This window comes from Berkeleyomyces rouxiae (assembly GCF_048999995.1).
Source record: "Berkeleyomyces rouxiae strain 22BRR77 chromosome Unknown BrBRR77_ptg000002l, whole genome shotgun sequence".
Lineage (NCBI taxonomy): Eukaryota > Fungi > Ascomycota > Sordariomycetes > Microascales > Ceratocystidaceae > Berkeleyomyces > Berkeleyomyces rouxiae.
Window position 1 is genome coordinate 261,679 of NW_027396492.1, and position 24,693 is coordinate 286,371.

General features: G+C 52.9%; 5 protein-coding genes across 5 annotated transcripts; 4 read left to right on the plus strand and 1 right to left on the minus strand.

Moving 5' to 3' along the window:
* Nucleotides 1–21: 21 nt before the first annotated feature.
* On the plus strand, nt 22–3,527 carry BROUX77_001608 (uncharacterized protein; the record flags this gene model as incomplete). Its single annotated transcript, XM_073746056.1, has 2 exons — nt 22–3,360; nt 3,420–3,527. The coding sequence occupies 2 exons, from the start codon at nt 22–24 to the stop codon at nt 3,525–3,527; spliced, it is 3,447 nt and encodes a 1,148-aa protein (XP_073606690.1).
* A 905-nt stretch (nt 3,528–4,432) lies between these two features.
* On the plus strand, nt 4,433–5,596 carry BROUX77_001609 (uncharacterized protein; the record flags this gene model as incomplete). Its single annotated transcript, XM_073746058.1, has 1 exon — nt 4,433–5,596. The coding sequence occupies one exon, from the start codon at nt 4,433–4,435 to the stop codon at nt 5,594–5,596; it is 1,164 nt and encodes a 387-aa protein (XP_073606691.1).
* A 493-nt stretch (nt 5,597–6,089) lies between these two features.
* BROUX77_001610 (uncharacterized protein) lies at nt 6,090–6,704 on the plus strand (the record flags this gene model as incomplete). The annotated part of the gene is made up of 1 exon (XM_073746059.1): nt 6,090–6,704. The coding sequence occupies one exon, from the start codon at nt 6,090–6,092 to the stop codon at nt 6,702–6,704; it is 615 nt and encodes a 204-aa protein (XP_073606692.1).
* Nucleotides 6,705–11,223: 4,519 nt separating this feature from the next.
* BROUX77_001611 (uncharacterized protein) lies at nt 11,224–15,633 on the minus strand (the record flags this gene model as incomplete). Its single annotated transcript, XM_073746060.1, has 2 exons — nt 11,224–14,707; nt 14,759–15,633. 2 exons carry the CDS (start codon nt 15,631–15,633, stop codon nt 11,224–11,226), a joined length of 4,359 nt encoding a protein of 1,452 aa, XP_073606693.1.
* Nucleotides 15,634–19,043: 3,410 nt separating this feature from the next.
* BROUX77_001612 (uncharacterized protein) lies at nt 19,044–23,231 on the plus strand (the record flags this gene model as incomplete). Its single annotated transcript, XM_073746061.1, has 6 exons — nt 19,044–19,139; nt 19,214–19,244; nt 19,375–20,532; nt 20,928–22,832; nt 22,894–23,027; nt 23,088–23,231. 6 exons carry the CDS (start codon nt 19,044–19,046, stop codon nt 23,229–23,231), a joined length of 3,468 nt encoding a protein of 1,155 aa, XP_073606694.1.
* Nucleotides 23,232–24,693: the final 1,462 nt, after the last annotated feature.

Sequence of the window (24,693 nt, forward strand, 5' to 3'; positions counted from 1 at the left end):
TGGGTAGAGCGTCCAAGAACGATGACGTACATCCGAAAGGACCTAGTCTCAGAGCAAGTCACGACAGCCGACAACATGGGACATCGTGACATGGTGATTGTGCGCCTGAGCCAAGGGACCATGATTGCCAACATATACAACCCAAACCCGGGAGACGATCAACGCTGGATAGCCGCCGCTAAAACACAGGAAATCGTGCGGGGGCAGAAAGCAATACTGTGCGGAGACTGGAACACACACTCACCCATGTGGGATAGTGAATCCAACGAGTCCTCCGACAGTAACAAACTGGTAGATTGGGTTGAGGAGTCGGGGGCCGTCCTCTTGAACGTCCCGGACATCGCAACCTGTCATGCCAACCCAGCATCCCCCTCGGTGATAGACTTGTCATTCGCCACGGTGGAGCTCAACACAGGACACCTCTGCACCACGGAAGTACGCAGTGATCTCGACTGCGGGAGCGACCATGAGGTGTTGATCACGACGGTCACTGGAGCCCCCGCTCAAAGATCTGGCCGCACGGCGAGGTACAAGATGGACCAGATGGACAAAGAAAGGTTTCTGAAGCTGTGCGCAGAAGAAGCCGCTGGCCTCTCAATACATCAAATGACAACTCCAGAGGAGATCGACCTAGGAGCCAGGAGGATCGGAGAAGCTATGACCCGGGCTCTGGATAGGTCCACCCCCAAGACTGTTGGCAAGGGGACTGGAAAACGATGGTGGAACAGTGACTGTGACTCTGCAGTCCGAGAGTTACGCCGAGCGAAAGTTGCGTGGCTGGCACACCGGGGAAACGATGTGTTCGAGCTGTACAAGGCCAAGCGTAAGATTTTCCACGCAGAAGTGCGCAAGGCCAAGAAGGAAATGTGGAAGCGGAACATCGAGGCCATCCAGGAACCGGGTGACGTCTTCAAGGCACTGAGATGGACGCGGGCTGCGGCCACGTACAGCATGCCTCCTCTGGCTTCAGGGAGCAGAACGGCGTCCACGACAACCGAAAAGGCGCTGCTCCTCCTAGACACTCATACACAAGCCGAAGAGTTAGAAGAAGCAACCGAAAACTTGAGCAACCGACGAGATAGGGCAGCACGAGAACTTGGTGAAGTGACCGAAGAGGAAGTCCGCACCGCGCTCTTCCGACCGGGCAACACAGCGCCAGGTACAGACGGCATTTTTAACAGCGCCTGGAAGACCGCATGGAAAGTTCTGGGTCCACACTTGACGGCACTGTTCCGAGACTGTCTGGAGGTTGGTTGGCATCCGAAATCCTTCAAGACAGCCGTTCTGGTAGTCATCCCGAAACCAGGGCGAGATAAATCGCTCCCAAGAAGCTACAGGCTCATCTCACTCCTCTCGACGTTGGGAAAGGGTCTGGAAAGACTGGTGGCACGTCGCCTGGCGGTCCAAGCAGTTGAACTCAAGATCATCCCCCGCGCCTACGCTAGCGCAGTGCCACGGCGCGCGGCTGCGGACCTGACACTAGCTCTGGCGGACAAGATAAAAGGGAGGTCAAGGTACAAAGAGACAACCACTTTCGCCACATACGACATCAAGGGTGCGTTTGACGCCGTGAAGCGAAGACAAATGGTCCGCCGGCTCAGGCAGCAAGGTTGGCCAACGAAGCTGATCAGGTGGGTCGAATCTTTCCTGACCGGGCGAGAGGTCTCCCTGTCCATAGAAGGAGGGGAAGCGGTCACTAGGAAAGTAGGAGGCAGTCTGCCTCAAGGCTCCCCGGTGTCCCCCATCCTCTACATGCTATATATGGCGGACTTGCACAGCACGTGCATGGGACTTGGATACGCAGATGACGGCCTGCTCGCGGTATCGTCAAGAAATGCAAAGACAAACAATCTCTCTATCACCGAACTTCTGTCCAAGGTCGATAGGTGGTGCAGAGAAAACGAACTCGAGCTAGACTGGGACAAGACAGGACTGCTACACTGCCGGCCTGGTGGCTGCTCGGCCAAGAACACCGTCGAGCTTCCGAATGGCAACATCCTGAAGCCGTCAAAGTCCTTGAGATGGCTTGGCGTGTGGTGGGACTCTGCTTTCAACTTCGCGGAGCACGCCAAACAGGTCACGGCCAAGGCTAAGAGAACTACCAACGCCCTTCGCGCACTTGCTGGAGTGTACCATGGCACCCCGGTGAAGAGCCTGCTACATGTGGTGAGGAGCTGTGTGCTCCCGCAACTGACATATGCGTCATCCACGTGGTCTTCCTTCATGCATAAAACCAGAGGGACTCAGAGATTGGAACTGGCACTGAGAGCTGCCCTTAGAGCTGCCCTGCCAGTCTATTGCACGACGCCCATCAAGCTACTGCACATCTTTTCCGCGGTGCCGACCATGGAGATGCTGCTCAGAGACTATGAGAGGGCTGCTGCCATCCGCGCGTCTACGGTAGACAACTACCACCCTTTGTACAGCACAGAGCTAGGTGGTCACATAGACGAGTACAAGAAGATGCTTCCGAACCCTATACACGAGTCCGAGAAACTTCTTCCAGAAGAGAAGGGCCCACCGGAGCCCCTGCCCCCGAAGCTGGACAAAGATGAGGCTGCTGAGCAGCACCAAAGAGAAGTTGCCGAGTCAAACCCAAACACTGTATGGGCCTACTCAGATGGCTCGCGCGACGAGAACGGCAGAACAGGAGCAGGCTGGGCGATCTTCAGCGGAGGCACTAAGCTTTGCGAAGGGTTTGGGTCCTGTGGTACCCTGCGAGAAGTTGCGGATGCCGAGGCTGTCGCTGCCGTCAACGCGGTCCGAGCAGCTGTCGAAAATGCTCCTCCGGAGGCGGGTAGCCTGTACCTGTGCCTCGATAACCTGGGCGTAGCGCAACGCATCGCCTGCAGATCCAAAAAGAATGGCACATCCCAAGGAGAGGTTGATGAGATCCGCCGGTTGCTTCACGACTGGAAGGGAGGCACCGAGCACTTGTCACTGGATGCAGCGGTTGGCGCTGTTAGATGGGTCCCGGGCCACACCAACGTCCCCGGAAACGAGCTCGTCGACGGGCTGGCAAAGAGAGGATGTGAGAGCGAGGTCCTGCTTGTCAGGCCTGGAGGCATGTCCCTTGCGTCAGCACGCAGATGGAAGAAGTTGCAGCTGAACGCCGAGTTCAAGGCGTGGACCGAGAGTTGCGAGCCTAGAAGCCACATTGGGGCTCGCTTCGAGTCGACAAACGCCTACAAGGTTGACTGGCTTAAGGGCCAACACAGATCCACCATCGCTCGCATCCTGACTTCCCGAGCGGGCCATGGCGACTTCGCGGAGTACCATGACCGGTTCGACCACACAGAGGCCGAGAAGAACTGCCCGCTTTGCCAGCAGCCAAAGGAACCCTTCCACCCTTGGTCCTGTGTGAGCAACAAGCGACGACTGCGGAAGAACTTTGTCAAAAAGCTACTCCGCAAAAACAGCTCATGCAAGTATCTTGCAAAGAGATTGGAGGTGAAATGGCGCCATCACAGAGCGCACGCACCGAGAGAGGCGACCCCATCAACGGGCGCAACAATTTCAGAGGATGAACGAGCGAGGGGGAGCGGGGGGAGGTGATGAGAGTGGTTTTGTTTTTTTGCTGTGTTTCTGCGTGTTTTGTGTTCTTTCATTTTCTTTGCTATTCCCTTTTTTTTTTTTTTTTTTTTTTTTTTTTTTTACTTGTTTTCTTTTGCTCATAGCGGAGTGTGGACCACTGGTTCTTCGGGGCTTGGGGATGGTGCGCCATCCCGAACACACAGAAACGATGGGCGTGTCGAGCGGAGGACTTTAAACTTCCGTCCGGTAACCAATCCGGCGTCGTGTGATCTTAGTGATTTTGGTAGACGATAAATATAGTTAAGTCAAGTCAAGAAATAAACGTCTTTCAACCTTCCCTCCTACAACCCTCGGTCTATACAGCTCTCTACCGGGAGCTAGGGGTTACGCAGACGACGGATGTGTCTTGTGGGCTTCGCCAGATTTGAAGACCAATGCACAGGGGTTGGCTCTCCTTTTGGAACGGGCTGATAACTGGTGCAGAGGAAATGGCCTACAGTTGGACCAGGGAAAGACGGGCATCCTGCACCTCACCAAGAAAAAGCAGGCAGGGAACCCTCCCGTGAAGTTACCGGACGGGAACGTTATTGAGGCTACGCCGCAGGGCAGCACTCTCCGCTGGATCGGACTAGAGCTGGACAGGAAGCTAGCGTTCACTCAGCACCGCGACAAGACGATCGGGAAGATTGAGACCACAGCCAGCGGGCTGAGACTCCTTGCAGGATGCCACAAGGGAGCTCCCCCGGGCCTTTTACTACATGTAGTGAGAGCCTGTGCAGTCTCCAAACTGACGTACGCTGCGGCCGCCTGGTGGCCGATGCACAAGGAACGGAAGATCGCCACGACAGCCAAGCTATTTGATATAGCCCTCAGGAAAGCGATCCGAGCAGCCTTGCCAATGTACAGAACGACGCCAATCGGACTGTTACACCGCGCAGCGATGATTCCGCCGGCAGAGATCCTCCTCGATAGCAACGCTAGAAGAGAGGCAACCCGGCTGCACAACCTCGACGACGCTCACCTGTGTAAGGACCGGGACATTGGCAACAGAATTCAGACTCTCTCTAGGCTCCTGCCCAAGACGATACCTAGCCCTGGCGGGGTGAGACCTGCAAAGGAGAGATCAGACGACCCCATCGAGATAAAGGGCGACAAAGATGAGGAGGTAGCCAGACATCTAGAAGACCTGCGCATGGCGTGGCCTGATACGGTGTGGGCATACTCAGACGGGGCGAAAGTCAAAGACGGCGGCGCAGGGGCCGGGTGGACCCTGGTGGTAGACAATACGACCTGCACCGAAGGTAGCAAACCATTGGGCACCTGGCAAGAAGTGGCTGACGCTGAGGCAATCGCAGCCCTACACGCCGTGCAAGCGGCCCACGAGCTACCACAAGAGACGACCGGCGGCCTTTACCTATGTCTTGATAACAGGGGCATTGTGAACCGTCTGAATGCAGAAGAGGGCGACCTGGGGACATCCCAAACAGTCATCGACGAGACGAGACGACTCCTGGCAAGCTGGAAGCTGAGACAGGGCGGGCTCTTTGCGCCAAAGGCAAGAGTCAGATGGGTACCGGGCCACAAGAACATCCCCGGCAATGAAAGAGCCGACCGGTTAGCCAGAGGGGTTGCTGGGACTGAAGTCGGCGGACTCGAGATGTCGCTCTCCAGGGCAAAACTGTGGCGCCGAGAGCAGGCCGCCACGGAGTTCAAGACGTGGTGGGGGGCGCAGAACGGGCCTTCCCATATAGACAAGCCAGAGCCCGTCGAACCTTGGAAGTTCAAGGACTACAGGGAACACGACCGACTCGATATTGGCACATTGATGGCAGCAATTTCTGGACACGGCGACTTTGCCACGTACCACCAGAGGTTCAAGCACACCGGGGCCGCTCACGATTGTCCGAGATGTGGACAGGAGAAGACCCCGTGGCGCCCGTGGACGTGTGACTCGATCCCACAGAGGCTACGGCTGACGGAGAGACTCGTTAAAAAGCTTCTCCCTACAGTCAAAGGATGCAAGCAGCTCCTCAAGAAGTTGAAGAGGGTGAGAGAGGAATGACCAGCTGCGATGGCGTTTGGCGTGGTGTGATTTTGTATTTCTGTTTTGTCTTTGCGTGCTTTCTTTCGTGCATTACTTGCTTCTTTTTCTTGTTCTGTTTTCTGTTTTTTTTTTTTTTTTTTTTTCATTATCACAGTCTTCATGTATCCCCCCGATGTATCCCGCGCCAGGAGGTGCTTATCACCGCAGGGAAATCCCGAGACGGCGTCTACAGTTTCTTCGGAGCTGGGAGACTACGGTCACCAAGGCAGTCCGAATCGGAGGATCCCGGCAGCCGGTTATGCCGCTGCCAGGTTGCCAGGACCTGCCTGGTCATCTTATGAGTGTTTAACGAACACTCCGAATGATGTAAAATAGATGAAATGAAATGAAAATGAAATAAACGTCTTCAACACCTTTCAAAAGGCACCTTTGGTGTTTTCAGAGACAAATACGACTTTTTACATTAAATAAATACAATAAACGGATTCCCCGAACTGTCTTCTTCCTGAGAATGGACCAGGAGCATCAACTGCGCGACCTACACCCCATGGCAGTGCTGGGCGTGGTGAACAAGGCAGCCCCGCAGGGCAGAAAGTTCATACGGGCGAACAAGACGGCAACAGGCTTTGCTATCCTCCCGGACAAGGGAGCAGAACTGACAGCAGAGGAACTAGCCGCGGTGGCCAAGACCATGGGAGCCGCCGTGAAAGCCGAAGTCGACGACCCATGGGTATGGGTAGCGCTGAGAGACCAGCAGACCTCGTGGTACGAGCCGAGCACCGAGGGACAGATGGTGCTCGTACCCATGGATGAAGCAAAGGCCAAGCACCACGTGCAGGAGGCTTTCGGCGTGGCCCCGGCTGCGTGCAGCCTCTTGAGAGAGGGACTGAAGGCCACAGTTAGAGCAGCCTTCAAGGCTAGGGAGCCGAAGGGCCGCCCCAAACAGGTGAACTTTATGGGCCAAAAGACAAAGGCCTTCTACAGTGAACCCAGGCAAACGTGGCGCTGCGAGAAGTGTGGACGCCGAGATGACAGCAAAGAATGTCGGGAAGAGACAGTGACTTGCACCAGATGCAAGAAGACCGGGCACTCAGTTGCCAAATGCCCCACGGAAACGGCACCCTAGGCGGCCAGAGCTGGCCAAGGAAACATCGCTCTAGAAGCACAAGACCCAGAGGGAGAGGGTCGGAAGCGTAAGCAAGCTAGCGGGGCGGGGGCGGACTCGACAATACGGGGCACAGAAACAGGCCCATCGCCCACCGAGAAGGAGACGACTGGAAATGCGACAAGAAAGAAGGCCAGAAAGGAAAAAGTGACTCCGAGAACTGACACGGCGGCCAACAAGAAGAAGGTAGCGGAGACTACCGACGACATGGAAATCACTGACGCCCCAACTACTCATGAATAGAGAAACCAACAAATTTCTCCTATGGCAGGCGAACCTCGGCAAAGGACGAAATGCACAGGCGGCAATGGCAAGCGCTGCTGTTAAACACCTCCCGCACGTCATATGTGTACAGGAGCCCCATTTCGTACGAGACAAGAACAGACCGAAGACTGTGTCTATAACAGGATACAGGCTATTCGCGCCAACCAATGACTGGATATAAAGGCCACGCGTTCTCATTTTCTGCAGAGAAGATGTGAAGGCACGTGGACTGCAATGGGAACCTCCACACCCGGACATTCAAAGCCTGGTAGTAGAGACGCAAAGAAGAGAGATACAGATCACCAATGTATACAACGCCCCGAGAGGATCCAAACGCTGCGGTGAGGCAGCAAAAAAATTGATGGAAACAAGACCAAGCCGAAAAGCCATAATAGTGGGTGACTTCAACCTAAGGCATCCAATCTGGGATGGCGAAGCGCCCCCCGAAGGAAGAGAACCGCAGGCACAAGAGCTGGTAGACTGGGTGGAGAGCGGATCCATGGTGGTTCTGAATGGCCCCGGGATACCAACACACGCGAGAGGGAGCGTTTTGGACCTTTCAGTGATAGGGTGCGAGCTTTACAGCAAGGTGGGATGGTTTGGGTCACATGACGAGGTGGATGTGGGAAGCGGTCACACCTTGTTGGAACTGATGCTGACGAGAGCCCCCGTGACAAAAAACGACCGAGCGAGAATGCGAATTGCACAAGATGGGCCAGAAACGATGCTCGACAGAGCAAAGACCGAGAGCACAAGAATTGACCGGTGGTGGACGACCCAAGAAACAGGAAACGTTGACTTGGACAGACTCACTGAGGAAATTTTGACAAGCATCTCCCAGGCAGCTTTGACAAAGGCTAAGAAGAACGGAGGAAGAGACCATCTATGGTGGACCCGTGAGTGCCAGGACAGACACAAAGAAGTACTGGCAGCCAGAAGAGCCCTGGCGAGCACTTCTGCGATCACCCAAGTCGCCCGAGGAGAGTACCTGGCGACCATTAAACGAGCAAAGGCAACCTTCTACAACGGCAAGATAAACGGAATGGCCCAGACAAAGGAAATCTACAAAGCCGTGGGCTGGACAGGAAGCACCACGCGCACCGAGTTACCGGCGGTCCGCACAACTGAGGGGACGCTGGCCAGGACGACTGCGGGAAAGGCCGACGCACTGCTGGAAGCGCATGTGAGAAACAGACTGCCGGACGTGGCACCTCCGACGATACCGGAAGACCGCCACCCCTTCACACTGGATCTCACGATTGAAGAAGTCAAGAGCGCCGTGTTTGCACCTAAGAACACGGTCCCAGGACTAGACGACATTCCTAACCAGGCTCTAAAGCTGGCATGGGAAGGACTGGGAGAACACATCACTAGACTTTTTAGGCTGTGCATCGAAAGAACACATCACCCCAAGCCTTTCAAGACCGCCTGCCTGGTGCCAATTCCAAAGCCAGGTAAGGCCGACAAGAACAACCCGAGGTCGGTTAGACTAATCTCACTGCTCCCCACGCTTGGGAAAGCTCTTGGAAGATTGATGGCAAGAAGACTAGCGAGGGAGGCCCTTGAAAGAGGTGTGATACACCCTTATTACGCTAGAGCGGTGCCGCAACGAGCGGCGCCGGACCTGACCCTATCCTTGGTGACGGAGGTTAGACACGCATGGAAACAGAAACAGGTGGCATCGATGCTCACGTTTGACGTCAAGGGCGCGTTCGATGCGGTCACGCCAAACAGAATGGTGAAAAGGCTTGTGGAACAGAAGTGGCCAGCAATTTACTGTGGATGGGTCAAATCATTTTTGGAAAACAGGACAGCGAGGATGAGGATAGACGATGAGGTGTCGCCAGCAGAGATGCTCCCAGGGACTCTGCCTCAGGAATCGCCAGTCTCACCGGTGCTCTTCATGCTATTCATGTGTCCCCTATACCGCATTCAGATGCTCAGAGGATATGCAGATGACGGGTGTCTGTTGGCGACGAGGCGGAACCTGCAGGAGACTACCAGAACCTTGGAGCGGGATCTACAGGGTGTGGAGAATTGGTGCCACGCGAACGGGCTCAGTCTGGACCAGGGAAAGACGGCACTGATACACTTCCACAAGAAGGGAACAGAAGGGCCAGCAGCAAAGATGGCAGACGGATCCCAAGTCATACCCACGCCGAATGGGGACGCCCTACGATGGCTGGAGGTACACTTCGACCAGAAACTCACGTTCAAAGGGCACACGGAAGTGATGATGAGGAAAGCTCGCAAGGCTGCTGATGCGATGCGGATTTTGGCAGGGTGCTACAAGGGAGCAGAAGTCCAGGCGATGGTGAACGCGACAAGACCATGCGTGATCTCAAACCTGACTTACGCGGCAGCCACTTGGTGGCCAGCCCCTCGGGGAAACATGTCAGATGACAAGCGCATGAAGACCATCACCGGGAAAATGGACGTGGTAGCCAGGGCCGCATACCGAGCAGCCGCGCCCGCCTACAGGACAACGCCAGTGGACCTGGTACACCACGCCGTCGGGGCCCTGCCGATCACGGTGATCCTTGACGACATTATCAGAGCTGAGGCTATCAGGAGAGCCAAGTACAAACACGGAGTGCATATCCCTGACGCCTTCGACGGATGGACGGATTGGATACTGGGCACACTACCGAATAGATACACGAAGCTCAACTGCTGGGCCAGATATGGCGGTGCTCCCGCCCCCGAGGAAAAAAGGACGGCCTACGGCTCAAAACTGGAGGAAGCAGAAAGACACACCCAGGAGATCACAGACGAAAGCTCACCAATTCTGTGGGCGTACTCAGATGGGTCCAAGGACTCCAAAGGTTACGCCGGCTCAGGATGGGCTTTGATCAAGCAAGGGCAAGAACTGGCCACAGGCAAACTGCATCTGGGGGTCGGGGCAGAGGTTGCGGATGCGGAGGCGATCGCGGCGAGACACGCTGCAGCCGAAGCAGTCAATGCCACTGCAAACACAGCGAACATCAAAATCGTCATCTGCCTAGATAACCGCAGCGTGGTGGATAGGCTGAACGCCAGGCTCCCAGTTTGGGGCACCTCGCAGGAAGCTATAGACGAAACAAGGGACCTTATGCGCAAGTGGAAAGACGGACACCCAGGCCGAAGCTGGGAAGTTAGGTGGGTTCCGGGCCACAGAAGCATCCCGGGAAACGAGCGAGCGGACCAGCTGGCGAAAGAGGCCACTACAGAGGAAACAGCCCAGCCCAACCCATTGTGGACTTTGGCTGCACTGAAACGATGGCGCAAGCGGGAGTTCCAAGCAGCGACAGATCGATGGTGGAAAAGCACCGGGCGAAATCTGGAAGCACCGGTGGCATGGAAGGCTACGGCCGGCAAGCACAACCGAGTCAGCGTCGGCAGAGTCCTCGCGGCTAGGTCGGGGCACGGAGACTTAGACAAGTACCACGTCCGCTTCGAGCACGACACGCCGTTGGGGTGCGAGAGATGCGGGGCCGAGAAAGACGGCCCACACGTTTGGACATGCAAAGGCCTACAGAAAAGATACAGCAGGTCATGGGTAGAGCGTCTATTAAAGACGGCACGAGGGGCAAAGACGTTGGCCGAGAGAGTCGACAAACTGGCACAGAGGGGCCCCGGGCGGCAACGCCTCATCAACCAAGCATAGGCCGGCAGAAAGACCGAGCCATTTTCTACTTTTTTCCCTTTGTCTAGTTCTTTGTATTTCGTTATTTGTTTTACTGGGACCTTTGGGGTGACGTTAGGGTCGCTCTGGAGGCTGCGAGCCTCCGTGTTCCAGCTGTTTGTTCTCTTCGTTCAGGTACAGACCTGCTCTTTTCATAGTTATACTCTTTTCACAGGTGGACTAGCCGCCTGTGACGCCCATTCGACCCTGGCACACGGCGTAAAAATAAACAACAACAACAACAAGAAATAAACGTCTTGAACACGCCGAATGATGTAAAATAGATGAAATGAAATGAAATGAAAAATGTAGGTTCCAAAAGGCAGTGAATGTGGTGAACGGCACTTTGGATGAAGTTGAAGTTTTCTATTAAGGTCTATCACTTATGGCTACCTCCTGGACAGCCGCGCGCTACTTATACTTCTGAATAAAGGGGCTGTTAGATTAGGGCATTCCCTTTAATCATATTTGTCGTCTGCGGTGTTTAGGATAAGTTGTAGGGTTGTGTAGTCACGTGATAGGGGTTATGGTGATGGTCTTGGGATCATCATTTTACACTCCCCTGGCAAGCATGGTGAGCCCTTCAGTGAAGTCTTCGAATGCTTGTCCCGTCAATGGCTTGGTCAAGCCATCTGCCAGCATCCGTCCTGTAGGTATGTGCTCCACTCGCAGTTTGTTGCGCGAACATTGTTCTCGGACGAAGAGATAGTGCATCTCTATGTGACGGATGCGTCCAAGACTTTGCCCACCATTCGCTAGGGCATTGGCACCTTGGTTATCCCCGTAGATCAGTTGGGTAGATTCCTGTCCTCGACTTCTGACGGTTTGTTCGTATGTGTCTGGTAGAAGTGTTGGTGCGTGTAGGAATCTCGCGATTTTGGCTAGGTACTCGGACTCCTTGGCTGCCTGAGACAATGCTATGAATTCTGCATTGGTCGTGGAAGTTGTCAGACATTTCTGACGTTTGCTCTTCCAGCTTATGGGGGCACCAGCGGACATGAATATGTATCCTGTGGTGGAGTATCGTTCATCCCATTCGGCTCCGAAGTTTGCGTCTGAGTATCCAAGTAATCTGGGGCCTTGTTCTGATGGGGTCCCGTATGTCAATGCTCTAGCAGGATGTGAGCGTAGGTATCTGAGGATGTGTTTGGCACTTGACATGTGTCGGTCGGTGGGAGCATGCATGAATTGGCAGTGTTTGCTCACCGCGAAGGCTATGTCAGGACGTGTCATGGTAGCCAGATAGTTGAGTTTACCCATAAGTTTCTGGTACTCTGTGACATCGCATAGTGCTTCGTGATCCTGTCTCGGGCGCAGATCGCATTCCTCAGTCACTGGTGAATTTACCGGTCGTCGTCGGTTGTCAATGAAATCATAGTCGTGGAGAATTTCTTCGACGTATGGTTGTTGGGATATTGTCAGTGTTCGCTTTTCTTGATCTCGTCGAACTACCATCCCCAGGAATCGGCTCACTGGACCTAAGTGTTTGAACTTGAACCGATTGTTCAGTTTCATGTGGTACCAGTCTATCGCTGCCGTCTTCCCTATCACCAGTATGTCATCTACATAAAGTAGGACTATGAGTTGCTTGTCTGGGTTGTAGAACAAGCATGGGTCTACTTCTGATATGACGAAACCTACACTCCGGAAATATTCGCTCGCAGTGTTGTACCATTCTCGTGAGGCCTGTTTGAGTCCATATATGGCCTTGTTGAGTTTTAGTACTTGTCCTTTGGGAATATTCCTGAGACCTGGCGGTGGGTGCATGTAGATGGTTTCATGGAGGTCCGCTTCAGTGAATGCATTGTTAATGTCAAAGTGTTGACATTCAAGACCAGTCTGTGCCACCAGCGATAGGCAGAATCGCAGTGTTGCCATGTTGACCGTGGGTGCAAATGTTTCGAAAAAATCAATCCCTTCCAGTTGTTTGAAGCCATGAGCACATAATCGGCTTTTGAAGAGTGCGATGGTGTGGTCGGGATTGTGTTTTGTTTTGTACGCCCAGGTGCTCGTCAAAATGTTGCTGTTCTTGCCTGGATGTGGTACTACATCCCAAGTGCAGTTGGCAATCAGCTGCGTTAACTCCCGCTCATTCGCCTCTACCCAGAAGGGTCCCCATTTGGAGTCATTGACGGCTTCCCAATAGTTCTTGGGTTGTGGGACTTCCACCGGGTAGTTCGGGATCGCCATTGTTATCGCCGATGCATTGGCGGTCAACACAAATTCGATGTCGATCGGGCCAAGATTCACCTTCTTGTGATGGGGTGACGTCGGTGGAGTTATCTCTGTATCGTTAATGGTTCGCTTCTGACTGATGATAGGATTGGTTTGATATGTTGGACCATTATCGGATGTGTCGGGTCTGGACAAGGTCGCAGGGTTGATCTGTTGAGTTGGCTCCCCTATTTCCTCAACCGTGGTTGTTGTTCCGGGATCGATCGGGTCCGGGAGCTCCCCTCTTTCTTCAGGCTTTAGGTTGGGAATGTCTTCCAGCATGACTTCTTGTTGGGGCTGCATGTCCTCGTCAGCGGGCCGTTCGGTCACAATAGTGTCTGATGAGGTGCTGTTGTCTTTCTCAGCTTCCGATTTCATCTTGTCGGTTGTTGCGGAGCCTAGCTCAACGTTCTCATTCCTAGTACTGTTTTCAATGCGCTCAACGATTAGTTCTTCCAACGATGAACCTTTCTCAATTGGAATCGGAGCAGGTGGTTCGTTTTCTGGTTCATTGGTGGTAGGCTTCGGTGCGCTGTTCTCTTTTCTGGGACGGCCAACTGGTCGGCGAGCAGGGGGTGTGTTGCTCGATCCTAGACCTGTATTGCGAGTGGGCAAGTTGAGGTGCACTGTGTCTCCAGCTGGTATTTCTTGTCTGAAGGAGACCTTGTGTGCCTTGATCACATGCTGTCGGTCTGGTGCCCATACTAGGAAATGCTTGTCGGTGTGGTCAGAGTATCCTACGAAGACGACTTCTCTCGCGTGGTGCATGTTCTTGTGCTTTGTGCCTGTTGGTAGTGATTCATACTCCATCAACGAGAAGGCTTTGCAGCCAAAAACGCGTAAGTGTTTGGTGTCTGTAGGTTTGTCTGTGAAGGCTTGGTACCGAGATTTTGAGCGGTCATGTGGTGGGGAGAACGTGTTGTACGTGTGTGTCGCTGCTGCCATGGCCATGAACCAGAATTCATTGGGTAGTTTGGACCATGTGAGCATTGCGTTCCCAGCCTCCTGGATGGTTCTATTCGCTCTTTCGGCTAGTCCGTTCTGAGAAGAGTGATGGGGAACCGTGTGTTGATTGTCAATTGAATATTCTTGGTTCCATTCCAGAGTAGTCGAGACGAGTTCTCGTGCGTTGTCACACCGAATTGCCTTTAGTTTGTGGCCGGATTGCAGCTCCGCCTGTGTTCGCCATCTGTTCAGGCTGTCTCGTGCTTCGGATCTTTCTTTCAGTTCATAGATCCAGTGCATTCGAGTGGCGCTGTCTACTATCACCAACGCGTATCGCCCATTGTTAAGTGACGGTGGGAATGGTCCCATGATGTCGGCAGATACCAGTTGTAAAGGTTCGCATGCTGGTTTGCTGTATTTGTTGCGCTTGTCAGTCATCTTGGTGAGTGTGCAAGCGTCGCAGTCGTCCATCGTCATCTTTGATTCGCGTAAGAAATGGCCGAGTCTCCCATGCTCAAGCTCTTGCTCCTCGGTGACGGCATTAAGCACAGCAATCTTGTTATTTCTCGAAGCAGTTTCGTCTACTTCGTACAGATTGTCGGCAGGGTTGTGTTGGCCAGTGAGTCGGACCTGGTCATCTTTATCTGTGACAACAACTTGTTTGTCGTCAAACGTGACTTTGTGTCCACTTTGGCATAGTGTGCTGACGGATATAAGGTTCTCGGTGATTTGGGGCACAATGAGCACATCTTTCAAGGGTAATTGCAATGGTTTATTATCTCTATCACTACTACGAACTGTTGTGTTGCCCACCTGGTTGGCCTTCAGGTTGCTTGACGCAGTCTTGACGACAACCGGCCGTGTGGTTTTTAGTGACCTGAGATTTTGGTTAGCGGTCATGTGCCTACTAGCTCCAGAGTCAACTAACCAGCGGGACTTACCAGTTGTAGGTGTTAGAGATTCATTGCAGCGCGAGTTGGGATGGTGGTAATCATCGCAAGTCGAGCAAGGAGGGTATTGACGCTCAGCATCGCGGTTGTGGTTAGGTCTGCGACGTTGGCCCTTTGCTGAGCGGGTCTCGACGGCACTGTTGGCTGCAACAGTGGGTGCCGGAGTTTTCGCCACGTGAGAGCTGGGGGCACCATGGCGGCTGGGTACATTTCTGAATTCATCTGTAATGAATTTGTCGAGTATGTCTTCGGCCGAAGCGTATGGAGTACTTCTCACGTACTGTATCGCGTGGTCGTAGCGTACTGGGTCGATCACCAATGAGATTCGACGCAGTAACTCTTTGTCATTGTGTATCTTGTCCGCCAATGGATCATAGTATTGCAACTGCGCTCTCACGCAGTTGATGTTTGCCCAGATGTTGGAAAACTTGGGGACCGGGTTGATGCTTGTCAGCTGGGTTTTGAGGTGTTCCTCCACGGCTCTGTCAAACTTGCTGAAATAATCTTCAAGCTTTTGCATGAGCCGCTCGGAACTCTCAGACGCAAATGTGAGTTTTTGCGTGTTGTTCAATGTGGATAGGACAGTGTGATATAATCGACTGTCAGTAACACCACAAGGAGCACAGCCTTCAGCGAATCTGGGTCCCGGTCTCACGTTTACTACCGGCAGGGAGTTGTGCATCAGGGTGTGGTTCAGAGTCTGAAGCCATTGTCGATAGTTTTCGTGTGTTGGGCTGGGGACACTGGTAGCCATCACAATGGACTGTGGCGGCGGAAAAATCTGGGGGATGCTGGAAATTTCTTTCCGCATGTCCTCAAAGTTGTTGAGTGGGCTGCCAGTGTTGTTTGCCATGTTTCTCAAATCTGGGGTTCTTGGGGTGCTGGTTTAAAGATTGGTAAAACGGGTTTGGAATGTAAATAAGAGGCTCATAACCTGTAGGTTCCAAAAGGCAGTGAATGTGGTGAACGGCACTTTGGATGAAGTTGAAGTTTTCTATTAAGGTCTATCACTTATGGCTACCTCCTGGACAGCCGCGCGCTACTTATACTTCTGAATAAAGGGGCTGTTAGATTAGGGCATTCCCTTTAATCATATTTGTCGTCTGCGGTGTTTAGGATAAGTTGTAGGGTTGTGTAGTCACGTGATAGGGGTTATGGTGATGGTCTTGGGATCATCATTTTACAAAAAATAAAATAAACGTCTTTCCGTTGTCCTGCTGCGAGAGAAATAAAAAAAGCGATCAAATAAGGGAAAAGACTTGGGCGTAGGTAGGTAGATCTGCTTATTTCACTGGCTTTCTTTTCACAGGCGGATTAGCCGCCAGTGACGCCAGCTTGACTAGCAAGCCCTGGCACACGGCGTCAAAATAGACAACAACAAGGTCAGTGGCATTGCGGCGGAGGCAATAACAGGGCACTAGATGTTAACAATATAAGGCGAAGAATTTCCCCTGGGTTGTGTTGTAGTATTAGACGGCAAAAATGCAAAGAAGAAAAAAGAGAGCTCGTTCGTGTATGAGAGAAACCTCATCTAATCACGTACTTTTTGTCTTCGTTTTTCGTCGTTGCTATTGTCTGTGCAACGCGAGGGGTGAAATGATGTGAGATGATCTGCAGGTACACAAAGGACAGACGGAAACTGGTAGTTGGTCATTCTTTTCTGTTTGGGTTTACGAGGTACGAGAGGAAAAGATGTGAGTATTTTGAGGGCAATAGAGCGACGGGGTGGTGGGGGGACAAAGATGGTACGACCAGGGGGACTTCTATACAAGATTAGTTGTGGTGTGAGTTGAGCAACCAGGGAGCAGGCATAGGACCAAGGTCAGGCAGAAACAAGAACACAAGAACAAGAGGTGAGGAGAGAGATGGGTCATGGTGGTAGCTTCGTTTCAGATGTTCTGGCCCGAGCTCTTTGGTGTTTGAACGTGTTTTCTCTTTTGGCGTGTGTCAGCACGGGAGGAGAAGGGGGGGATGAGGAGGGGGCAGCGGACGAGAGAAGAGAAGAGAGCAGGAGGAGGACGTGAAGAGAGCAACGAAGAAGGACGAAAGGGTGTCTCGGCATTTAGATGATCGCCAGGTGGCTCGTTCATAGCGGTTAGGGTCACGGCCGTTGTTAGTTTGGAGGTTTGCACACAGACGTTCATACTTGCAGATGAGAAGGACGACAGGTCAAGTATAAATGAGGAGGGGAGGGGAGGCAAGTCTATGGTAGTCTGGGATCTGGGGTTGTAAGAGGCCTGTCGGCCTGTCTGTAGATATGTATGTCGGAATGTACATATGTTTGCCTGGATAGAAGCAAAAGCATTTGGCCTGCTGCTGCTGATACTTCTCGCTCGACCGACTGACCAAAACGAGTCTGACAAATACCTTTGCAAACCCAGACTTGCCGTGGCGAAATGTGCCACGTTTTCTTCGCAGGTTGGGGCAAGGGGGCGGCAGAGGAACATTTGTGTGTCTGTGTGTGCGACTTGTGGATCCATATCTGTATGACTACAAGAAAGCACAGGAAGCACGGGAACAAGACGTCAGTAGAGTTTGGCGGGGCAGTCTATTGTTGTCGATCGAGAGCCCGAGCCCCAAGGAGAGACAGACGGAAGGCAAGGCATTCTTCTCGTCCAATGTGGTGGTGTGATGTGCTTGTTTTGGGTCGCCCGGCCGTGGTTGTGGTTGTGGTTGTTGTGGCTACTCCAGCACAGTCCGAGAGGACGTGTCTCACTGTGCTCATGCACACTAGCCTGTGGTATAATTAGCACTTGGGAGCAGTTGGTACTTTATTTTACTTGTACACATACATCCACATCCGTTTACTTTGCGACCGTGTAACTGGGCTTGCTGCATCGTTGACGGCGTGTTGCAGCAGCCGGAGGCGGGTTCTATGACAAGGGAGACGGATGTGTGTTTGTGGGTTGTTGTTTGTGGTTTGTGAGATGCCTGGAGAACCGACGCCGCAAATAAATGGTTCATTTGTGTCTACCAGTGCGTGTAGAGTCAGCGGGTGAGTGAGTGGTCTGTATGTAGTTTCATACTTGAAGAAGACCAAGTAGTGGCCCAGGCCACTACTACAGGGGAGCTCGTGAACACAGTGCGACGTACGGTACTGTCCAAAATTGGGTAGCGACCATCATTTCAGGACGCTGGCCAATAAGACGCGGCGTACAAGCTTGTATTTTGTACATACTGAATATGCTTGTAGAGTTACAGTGCTGCTGTTCTGTCTTAGTGTTGCAGCAGCTCAACTCAATTGCAGAAGAGCGGTGCTCCCAGCAACGGCTGTAAAAAGGCATGTCGATGTAGGTCTTTTGAGGGCTTGCTGGCTTCTGCCACTGTTTTCTTTCTCTTTTCCCCTTGCATGGTTCTCCGTTGCATTTTCACCGCTCCCACTCCAGCCCACCAAACCTGGCCTCTTGCTTCCTCCTTTCCTGGCCCCTGTTCTAGCGCCATCTCCCAGTGGTGCTTTCTTCAGTGGACTCCTGGACTCCTCGGCTCCTGTTAGGCTCCTTTTGCGCTCCTTTTAGGCCCCTTTTAGCGCATGCTTCCTCCCAAACAATCCACTAGCGCCTCCAGCTAGCAATTGTTGACACGTCTAGCCTCCCGTCGGCTGGAGACTTTGGGGGGTTCTGGCGCTGCTGAGGCCCTGAAACCCACGCATCCCTCGCCCAATTCTTCGCAAGCCCAAGCCACTCTGTCCTGGTTGGCTGGTTGGCCCGCCTGTGGCTTTGGCTCTGGCCTTGGCTTCTGGGCTTCTTGTCTACACAAGAGCCCCTTCTCTTCTCCTTCTCACCACGATTCTCGACCATCACCATCGCCATCACCATCGCCATCGCCCTCAGGCAGCTCAAGCTCAGCCTTAGCCTCAATCTCGACAACGCGACGGTCTGCTCTACCTTTCATCTCTTTTCTGCAGCCTCAAGCCTGAAGAGTAGAAGGACGTCACGCTGGGCGTTTTCGTCTTTTAATTCCTTCTTTTAATTCTTTTTGTTTCTAAGCTCCCCCCTCCTCCACCTTGGCCGCCGCCTCGCACCTAATTACCATCTCCCTTCTTGCGAGAAGGTTGGGAAATCCTATCTGTAGACACTGCCACTGAGTTCAAGGCCGTTCTCGCTGCTAGCCAGCTTCTAGTGAAACTCCCGGCAGTCACTCCTCTGCTGCCGCTTCTCTTGACCAAACGCCGTCGGCACCCGGACCTGAACAACGGCCTCCCAGAGACCAATATACTCCTTTCGTGTCTTATCTACATTGGTCTCCGTTTTAACACCCGCCATCATGGCTGCCGCAGAAACTGCCGCTGCCGCGGCTGCTCCCGGAATGGAAGAGTACATGGAAGCCGAAGAGATCTTCTCGTGCACCCGCTGTGGCGAGGTATGTATACAGCCCGACTGCTTTTGTTTGTCTTCAAACACCACCAAGCGACTGACCTGTATGATGCCGGATAGATTCTCGAAGAGGGGAAAGCCTATGAATTGTGTATGTGTGTCCCTGCATTTGATCTCTTTCACACTGACGTCCCTATCCCACCGCTTGGGCTCACCCCGTGTCCCGTTCTGCTCGGCATTGCGTCTACATAACTAACCGCCTTGGCTCTCCTTTTCCACAGCCGGCCTCCGCTGGCACATTAACTGCTTTCGTTGCAATACCTGCGATGTCCTTCTCGACTCTGATGCAAACCTCCATCTGCTGGGCGATCGCTCTCTGATCTGCAGCACGTGTACCTATGCCTGCAGTGCGTGTGGTGTCAAGATCGAAGACTTGGCCATTTTGACCGGTGATCAGGCCTTCTGTGCCACTTGCTTCCGCTGCCGCAACTGCAAGCGGAAGATTGAGAATCTGCGCTATGCTAGGACCTCAGTTGGCATCTTCTGTATGACCTGTCAGGACACCATGACAGCACGAAGAAAGAAAAAGGCAAAAGCCGCCCGAGCAGCAAAACAACGAGAAAAAGACAGCACCAACTCGCCGATGATTACCGAAAAGTCGCTTCCCGCTCTGCCGCCCACCATCGACAAGCGCCTGGACGCCGACACCGATGCCGCCACCGAGCTTTCCCCCCGGCCCCGCCAGCATTACACAAACCACATCAACGATGTTCTCAACGGCACTAGCGATCGCAACCTGACCGAGTCTTCCATCAACCAGAAGAATGATATTCTATTGCCCCAGACAACCTATGGTGCCACGGCCAGTCGGTCGTCAACCCTTCCCGATGGCAGCGTTGACCTCGACAACTTCTTTACCCCCATGTCTCTGGATGCCGGCCCTAACAACGCCGCGCCCCGACCGACCACTTCCATAAACCTGGCCCCCCATATCTTCTTCCAGGAAAAGGGTCGCTTGCCTTCTGGGGCTTCCGAGTCATCGTCCCTATTATCACAGCAGCAGTCAAATGCCTCATCTGCTGCTGTTCCTACCCGCAAGCCTTCCAAGTCTAGTCGGAGTGACACCAGATCGCCCCACTATGAGGACCGTCTCAACCACAGCCCATCTCGCAACGGCTCTACCTCTGAAGAGTTCAAACTTCAGGACGCCCCCAAGTCCAAGAAGAACTCATCTTCGCCCATATCACAAAACTCAGATGTCAACTTTGGCGGCCTTACCAACAACATCACGTCTTCTAAAACCGCCAGCTATTCCACATCTAACACTAATGCTGCCTCGAGAATATCACAGGACGATGGAATGCGCTCCGACCCCAATTCCAAGCATCTGGCTCGCAAGGACGTCCCTTCTAACTCAGCTAGTATGCGTCCCTCTCTTAGTAAGTCTTTGATGTCATGTAAAATATGGCGTCGAATAGTGTATGGTCTCTTTGGGCTCGATTGCGTTCATGTTTCATGCAAGCGGTTGCCTGTGCTTCTGTATTTTGTACATACACATACACCTGCACATGCAATAGTATTCCTGTTGCTTGCTGCCTTGCCTTGTATATAATCCGTCTATCCCTTGTTTCGGCCTTAACCTCCACGTCCTCCGCCACCAACACTACCAAGAACTTGCCGATTGGGTGGTATCTACAAGCAGCAAACAGCATTATGTTGCAGTCGTTTACGAGCACTGTTGGATGCATTATCCAACATCGAACAACCACCAGCTACACAATACAGCCATATTCGAAAACAACGGTGTGGCATGGCCCTTCTGACATCTTTTTAGGCAAACCGAACCCTATCAGTCGCACCCTGTCTGATACTGCCCCCCCACGACCCTCGCACAATGATCTGGGCCCCCCTCCCGCTGCCAATTCAGCCTCCAACACGAAACTGTCCAATACCTACACCCAGCCTCGCCCCGCGCCCGCCCCGCCCGTTCAGGCTCCCCGGGAACTGTCCTCTTCGGCTCTCCCGCCTGGCCCGACATCCAACCCACCACAGGCTCCACCTGTTCCAGGTGCAGCCTCCCGTAATGGAAGCAAACAGTCAAATAACGGTATTTCCACCTCGCCTACGCTTCCTATATGGAGCAGTGGCGCTGAATTTACCTTAGATGAAGATATGGCCCGTATCCTGGGCACGGATGAGGGTTCGTCCTCGATCCTACGGAGAGTCTCCAACGCTGTACGCCACGGTCGTACCAACAGCTCCGAGATGAACACTAGCGGCTCTTCCCGTCCTGGACATACTCGAAGTGTCAGCGAGACTACGCGCAGCGCCAACACCGCCTCTGGACAGTGGCCCAGAACCCCCACCAAAGAATCCAACGGCCACGATATCCACAGCCCTACCTCACTGGTAGTTTCGCCCAGCGAAGACCCCGCGTTCCTCAAGCGCCAACTTCGATCTTCTGAACTTCGTGTTGCCGAGCTTGAACGCCAGGCTAACACAGAAAAGAACCTACACACACTAACCCAAAAGCTAACGGAGAAGCGCAAGACAGTTGCGGAACTCGATACGCAGGCTGAGCTGATGATCCGACAGGTCGAGACTTTGGCCGGCTATGCTGATCGTGCCAAACAGGCTAGTCTTACAGTCAATGCGCGCGAGCTTGAGGATCTCGCCATCGCGGACTTTATTGATCGGTTGGAGCAGGTCAAGGCATCCATGTCTGAACAGATTGAAAAACTATACTCCGAGCGCTCTTTGTTACTCGAAGAAAAGGAGCACGCTGTAGCGGAGCGCGACCGGGCTCTAATGGAGTTTGAACAGTTGTCATCTAAGAATGCCCAACTGGCAGACATGAACAATGACCTGACACATCAGATCCAAGAGCGGTTCAAGGCCAACATCAACATGGACCCCAAGTCCCCCAACGGCCTCGGTATCTACGGTGCCTCCAAGTATGCCGGTGACGGCTCTAGTATTAACACTGGAACCACTCTGCTTGGTGGTGATAACGATGAGCCTATTGTCGAGGCTGGTGGTCCCATGGTCGTCAATATTCGCAAGGGCCAAGTCAAGAAATTCAACTGGAAGAAGGGATCCAAAACTCTCGCTCAGAATGTCGGCAAGGGTGTTTCCAAGGCTGCTGCTGCCTTCCAAAATGACAAGGAACGTGCCGCTGCGGCTCAGGCCGGCTACTTGGCCGGCGATAACATTGGACTACCTTATAACATGACGGTGGCTCAGGTTGATGCACCAGTAACGTCAGCCAATCCCAGTGGTCGCAAAGATTCCCATTTGGAGCAACAGCGCCAGGGCTTTGGATTCTTCAAGAAGAGTGGCCAGAGTGGGCTTGCCGCAAACAACAATAACCTTCAGCTCGCCAAGTCTATGCCGGGCAGTGTCTCTGTACCCACCGTAGCTGAGGCGCCTAGCACGCTCTTCGGATCTGATTTGACAGAACGTGCTGACTATGAGCGCCGACAGGTTCCCTGCGTCGTAACACGATGCATTGAAGAAGTTGAGCTGCGTGGCATGGACGTTGAGGGTATCTACCGCAAGACTGGAGGCAACTCACAGGTTAAGATGGTTCAGGATGGACTTGACAAGGACGAAAATTTTGATATTTCGGACCCTGTAATCGACATTACCGCAGTCACTAGCGTCTTGAAGCAGTACTTCCGCAAGCTGCCTACACCTTTGTTCACCTTTGAAATCTACAACAGAGTGCTTGAGTCTAATGGTATGTTTATCAGCAACACAAATGTTAGTGGGACATTATATACTAACTAGATTGACTGTAGCCATTTCGGACCCCATGGATCGTTGCTCCCACCTCAGCCGTACGTTCAGGGCAATGCCTCAGCGCCATCAGGACACTCTTGAATTCCTCATGTTCCATCTGAGTCGTGTGGCCAAGAGAGAGCCTGAAAATCTGGTACGTACATAACTTTGCTCTAACTACATGGCCAAGCAGTTGACTAATAAACTCTCCCAGATGTCTCCCAAGAACCTTGCTGTTGTGTTTGCGCCTACCATCATGCGTGACACCAGTATTGAGCGTGAGATGACAGACATGCACGCCAAGAATATTGCTGTCCAGTTCGTCATTGAGAACAGTGAAATCATCTTCAGCGAGTAGGCCTCGCGTGGTGGTCTCTATTTCAACGCTCACTTAGAGCGCCTTAAGAAACTCCGACAAAATCGTGCATTGGGAGGTCAAACACACCAGCACATAGAAGACGCTCCTCCCCGACCCCATCGTGACTTTCGCCGCAGCTTCCAAGCGATCAATAGGAACAGCTTTCATACGAGCTCCACAGGGGGTAATGGCAGTATCCACAGTGCAGAGCACCAGCGGCGACACAATGGCCGAACGCTTAGTACCTTTACGCCGTCGCTCGTGCCTGCTGCCATGTCCACAGATGCGCTAAATGTGCGCATCAGAACGCCAGATGCTGGGTCCCATGGCAGCCAAAGTGGCGGAGCTCCCATGAACTCTTACCAAGCAGTAAGTGATGTTGATCCGTCACGATCGCCATCGCGGGCGTCGTCTGTTACGCCATCGTTTCGAGAACAAGGCACCCATCTGTTGAGCTCGCTGCGCGGCCGGTTGCACAAAAGGGACTAGGTAATGATGGTTGTGCATGGCAAAGCAGAGTTGTTTTTGTTTTTTATCTTTGCTCGGGGGTTTGTTTTTCTTCGGCGGGTTGACACGCCGCCAGCCTACACTGGGCTTTCTGCTTGTCTGTTGTTTCTTTTATGTATTCTTCCTGTCTATCTGTGGGCCTTTGTTATGGCGCCTTTGGGGGGGTGGTGGGGGGGGGGGGGGGGCTGTTTGTTTGATTTCTCCCTATTGCTTGTCGGTTTATATTGATGTGCTATGCTTTTTCATGTGTCGTGTTGATGATGGTTTGTTTTTTTCTGTTTTGTTGACTAAGTGCTGTCTGGTGTAACAAGGAGAGCATATGTAATACAACTAATGTACTTTCTAATGCCCCCATGTCACCTGTACCAATTGCGAACTCGCATGCTCTAGAGTTAGTGTATATCGGGCTTTTACCACAGCCTCTATCGGACTCTCTGAACTTCTAAAGATCCTGATAGAAGGTATCTCCTGTCACATGTCAAGGCCCGACTTTGGAGGGAGCAAAACTCGCGGTTGGGCTCAGTTCAAAAGGTATAATTGTTGGGATTTCAAGCTTGGTCACTTGACCCGCCTCGGCTTTGGCCTTGTCCCCCTTTTTGTTTGGCTCTATTCTTCAACGCATGCACTGTTATTTCAAGGCAATATAAAGGCCCCCTCGCCCTTGAACTCGACTCGACTTGATATACTCAACCTCCACCAAAATCAACCCGAGCCCACCTCGCCCCTTTTGTTTCATTTCATTTCATCTATTTTACATCAATTGGGGTGTTTGTCAAACACCCATAAGACCACCAGTCAGGTCCTGGCAGCCTGGCAGCGGCGGAGCCGGCTGCCGGGATCCTCTGATTCCGACTGCCTTGGTGACCGTAGTCTCCCAGCTCCGAAGAAACTGAGGGCGCCGACTCAGGATTTCCCTGCCGCCCCTTTTGTTTGTTTCCTTTATAGACTCTCAATC